The following is a 5,181-nucleotide window of genomic DNA, read 5'->3' as shown; positions in this document are numbered from 1 at the left end:
TTGATCAAAAAACATATTAGAAATAAGCCTGGGACATGGCATAAAACTTTAAGCCAAGTATTATGGGCTTATCAAAACTCACCGAGGGAATCGACAGGTACTTCGCAATATAAATTGGTGTATAGTCATGATGCAGTGCTACCACTGGAAATAAATCTAAATACTTTAAAAATATTAAAGCAGAATGATTTACCAGTCGATGATTACTGGAATACAATGTTCGATGAATTGAGCGAGTTAGATTCGGAGCGAATTTTGGCACTCGATAATATGATTCGACAGAAAGCAAGTATTGCTCGAAGTTATAATTGTCGAATCAAGGAAAAGTCTTTTAATGTAGGTGAATCGGTTTTGAAAGTTATCTTGCCAATGAAAAAGAAATCGAAATTTCTTGGTAAATGGTCCTATACTTGGGAAGGTCATTTTCAAGTGATAGGAACGTATTCTGGAAATGCTTACCAGATTAAAGATATCGAATCAGAAAAAGTAATTAATTCGATTAATGAAAAGTACTTGAAGCAATACTATTGTTGGCAAAAGTAGAAGTTCAACATGCATATATCGAGAAAAAGGTGGAAACCATTACAAAAAGTAAAACTTGAAATTAAAAGAAATTCAAGGTGCCACTAGTTTTGCTAAATCAGACCGTAGCTTTGCTCTTTTATTGTCCAGAATTGAAAGTACCTCAATTTGTTTGAATTTGTCAACTTGGACTTTCTCAAGTTGTTTTTGATATTCTTCCCGCCTGGTATCAATTGAAACAAGTTCTTGAATGAGGTGTTGTTGTTCTTGTTGGGCGGCTACTAGAGGTTTGGCTATAGTTGCTCGATTCTGGCATACTTTGGCAAGCTTTTCATTGATTTGAGCTAATTCCGCTTCAAATTTTGCTTCTTCTTGGTCATGAAAAGTTTGAACAGAAATAGCATGGGAGATTCTCAGATCAAATGCCTCACGGGAAGCTTGGATTGATTGAGCGGCTGCAAAACAATTTTCTATATTAGCTTTGATATTGGTTTCTTCAGCTCAAAAATGGCATTGAGCCATAACTGAAGAAGCCACAGAGGACCTCCTGCACTGATTATTTTATTGTCTCGGAGGTCACAAACAAATTGACCAAGTTTTTAAAAAATGTGCCCTAGAAGAAGCTTGGCCAAGTTGAGAACTTTCCCTTCATGAAGAAGAGTAGCTAGGAGAAGGAAGAACTTTGACATTTGTACGCTTCGAGAGCAGAACAGGATTGCGTTTAACCAATAAAATAAGAAGGCTACATGTTCATCATCTGTGATTTTTGTACCTTCTTCACCCATGTTATGGGCAATGAAGTCGCTGTAGGAGTTGGTTAAGCCGACATTATACTGGTGCTTGGATTTCATGTCAGGGGTACAATCTGGGAAATTTATTGGGAGTCCTGTAATAGCAGCTACATCAAGGAGAGACATTCCGATCATTCCGTAAGAGAGGTGGAAGTTGTTAGTTGTCCTATTCCAGAAACAAGTCACAGCCCCAATCTTCCAAGGGTATGTTGTGAGTGAGAAATGAGAAAGCCTTAGTAGTTCCTGTATTCCTAAGGCTCCCCAGCTAGCACTTTTTGTGGGTTCGAGACGTTGGTACCAAGTTATGAAGTCGAACCATCGAGGGTTGATTTTCGGGTTATTTCTGAAGGATTTTTTTTTATGAAATGAGAGATGTTAAAAGCTTGGTTTATCAGCAAATCTTCCCCTTCGATGCTTGGGAAAAAAGAAAGTTTTTTGTTTGCTCTCTCAAGAGATTCAATTGGTCCGAGAAAACAGTGCGTATCTGCACCGATTGTGAAGGGGATTAAGATTCTAGTGTCATTAATTTGCAAATGAGGATCGTCAATGACTTCATCATTGACTTGATTAAGAATGCAAAGTGCTGGTGGAGATGGCGGTGCTATTGTAGGACCTTTACCCTTGTCTTGGGTGGCAGCGTGAGAGTAGGAACCAGCCATTGTTGAATAAAAGAAAGAAGATTAAAAATTTAAGGAAGTTGTGAGGAAGTTCTTGATGTAAGGAGAATTCAAGGGATAATGAGTTTCGAAAGATTTGATCAAAGATGGGAATGATGAATTTGAAGTATTACTGTAAGCAGTTACTGTGAAAGGGATGCGAATAGAGGTAACTTAGTGAAGAAGACGAAGTGGTAGAGAGAGAAAGCGCAAGTTTTGGAAGACGTGTCGAGTGGGTCAATATTAATGGGGAGTTTAAATGACAATTATTACTGATTTGAGAACTGACGTTTTCAATTTTGGATTAAGTGTTTTATCTTTCAATAATGTTATCGAAGGCAAACACATTAATTCAAGGGGGCAATTTGTTGATCGAAAAAATATTTTCGATGAAAGTAAGTTGATTCGGAATAAGTCAAAGACAATTTCTCGAAAAGATGTACGCGTAAGCGTGGGGTTGAAAGTAGTTGGCACAAATTGGATTTCGAGTGACTTTAATTGCATAGGCATAATCGAGTAAGCTATTCGAAATGGATAATCGAGTAAGGCATTCGAAAGGCAGGTCGAATAGTTATGGTAGTGGAACAATTAAAGGCTTCTATCACACGAGGAAATCATGGGAAACGTCTATAATCAAGCGGCGGGAACAGTTACCAAGGATAAAGCACTTGAAAGTTCAAATTCGTAGTTAATTATAATTAATTGTCAGTTACTAAAGGTAGATTATAAATACTAGAAAGTCTTAGGAAATTAGGGTTGGAATTTTACTTCAGAAAACAGTCAAGCACACTCACATCCCCAGTGAATTTCTGAGTCTGCATTCGAGTTCAATTTCTGTAGGATTCCTTCCATATTTTTAATCTTTCATTTACATTTTCTATAAACTCTAATTTTCAAGTAAATTTATCTTTCAAGCAATGTTTAATTTCTTTGCTCAATTTATATTTCAGCACCTTTTAATTTTTATGTTAAAAATCCTTTGATTCAATTGAAGGCATTTTATTGCTTTGTTTAATTTCAATGCAATCTTTTTAATTTCAGTTGAATATTTCTTTTTGAAAACTTTATTTTTTCTTCTTTTATCTTGAATTACAGATTTTAATTTATTTATATTCCCAAATCCCATCTAATCAAAGACGGTTTGATGCACTTTTAGAAAATTGGTACCTGCAAAGAGGAGTAGGTTTCGCTCTCAGACCACTAGATATCGAACCACCATCGATTTGCTAAAAATCGACAAAACAAATTGGCACGCCCAATGGGATAGTTTTTATATCGAAGTGTGTCAAATAACTTTTCCAATATTACTTAGTGTATGCGATTACGGAGTGGAAAAATTATTCACATGGCTGATGAGATATCAATTGTGAATGGTGGTTCATCCACTACCGATAGCATACCAATATCTGTGCAACAGGCCGATGTGTCTTCACGTTCGGAGGCTGCAATTGGAACTGAAAGTATAGCAGTTACGACTGTTCAAACTACTGGAAATGGTGGGCGTAGTATTCGTCCACGTGGCTCTGTGCCACTATATCAACCTCCATTAACCGTTGGTTGGCCTCCCTATGGTCTTCCTCCTAGTTATACCCCTCCGGTGAGTGGTTTTATTCCATCTATCCGCTTTGGGAATGCAAATAGAGTAAATAATACTCAAATCCCACAACAATATTCTGAGTACTCTCGTGATTATAATGTGGGTTTCACTTCAAATGTTGCAAATTCAATGGTAGTATATCGATAAAAATGGATGAGAATCACCACGACTTAGTCAATTTATTGACCCAACAAATGACTACAATTCTGAATCCCATGATAGCTGATCATGAATCAAAATTCGAGCGTCTTGCTAGACAAGTCGAAAGGATTGCTCAAATTGTTGATTATGATGAGGGTGAAAGGCATAATTCCAGGGGAAATAATGAAGGAGTAGAAAATGTTTTTCAAAATGAAAATAATGTTTTAAATCAAGAAAACCCTTATGTAGTTCACCGAGGTCAAAATGCTGATGATGTTTTAGCCAGCTTACGTGCTAATCATGGTGGTGAACATTATCAAGTCACCAGAATTGTAGAAGAAGTATTAAATCGAGTTGGGCTGAATGTTGGTTTTATGAATCAACCACATTTTGTGTCCACTTTCCCCCAAATTGTTCAGATGGCTAAAGTGCCGAGAGGGGTGCAGAATCCAAAGATAGTCACAAAATTTGCTGGTGAAGTTGGAAAATCAACTACTGAACATGTTGCTCGTTATTTGGTCGAGATTGGGAATTTAGATAATGATGAAAATTTGAAAATGAAGTTTTTTCCTTCTTAATTGACGAAGAATGCATTTACTTGGTTTTCAAATCTTAGACCAAATTCGATCACGACATGGAATCAGTTAGAAACTGCTTTTCACGCTCAGTTTTATCAAGGGGAGATGAATGTAGCATTTACTGATCTGGTGGCTTTGAAACGTGAAGATGGTGAAACCATCGATGATTATTTAATACGTTTCAAAAACGTTAGGAGTAGATGCTATGTGTCATTACCCGAAAGTGAGATAGTGAAAATAGCAACCATGGGGTTAGGGTTTTATATGCGTAGAAAATTACTTAATGTGCATATTCCTGATCTGGCACATTTGGCAGAAAAAGTTCGTCAAACTGAGCTTATGAAAAAAGAAAAAGAGAAATATAGGAGTGAGCAACGATCGAAGAGTAAATCCTTTACTCGAAAAGAAAAAGTTGCTTATGTGACTATGGAGTCCTCTGAAGAGGAACTTGACTTTGAAACTGAAGTCGATTTGGCTGAACTTAAGAAAGGCCCTCCTTATGTTTGTTCTCTGCTTAAAAAGCTTCCTAGTACTGAGAAGTCGAATGATTCAAAACTGAAAAGTGGAAAGAAATATAGTTTTGATATTTCAAAATCTGATCAGATTTTTGATGTGTTGCTTAAAGATAAACAATTAATTCTGCCTGAAGGCAAAACTTTACTTTCGGTAAAAAATTTGAAGGGAAAGCCTTATTGTAAGTTTCACCAAGCAACAAGTCATTCGACTAACAGTTGTGCCCGTTTCATGGACTTAATTCAAGAGGCAATAATGGAAGGACGGTTGAAATTCAACGATGACAAGATGGAGATGAAGGTCGATACAGATCATTTCGAAGCGGATGCTAGTTTTGTGGAACCATGTTTTGGAGTTAACATGGTTGGCATGCCCTATGATTT

The 5,181-nt window shown here is 36.7% G+C and overlaps 1 protein-coding gene across 1 annotated transcript; it reads left to right on the top strand.

Moving 5' to 3' along the window:
• The first annotated feature begins 3,715 nt into the window (after positions 1 to 3,715).
• LOC148570333 (uncharacterized) lies at positions 3,716 to 4,285 on the top strand. Its single transcript, XM_088506980.1, has one exon. The coding sequence runs from the start codon at positions 3,716 to 3,718 to the stop codon at positions 4,283 to 4,285; it is 570 nt and encodes a 189-aa protein (XP_088363106.1).
• The last annotated feature ends 896 nt before the right edge of the window (positions 4,286 to 5,181 follow it).

This window comes from Arachis ipaensis, chromosome B3, assembly GCF_059453495.1.
Source record: "Arachis ipaensis isolate K30076 ecotype BB chromosome B3, ASM5945349v1, whole genome shotgun sequence".
Classification (NCBI taxonomy): Eukaryota; Viridiplantae; Streptophyta; class Magnoliopsida; order Fabales; family Fabaceae; genus Arachis; species Arachis ipaensis.
Note: the sequence above shows the minus strand (reverse complement) of the source record. Positions and strands in the feature narration are given on the sequence as shown.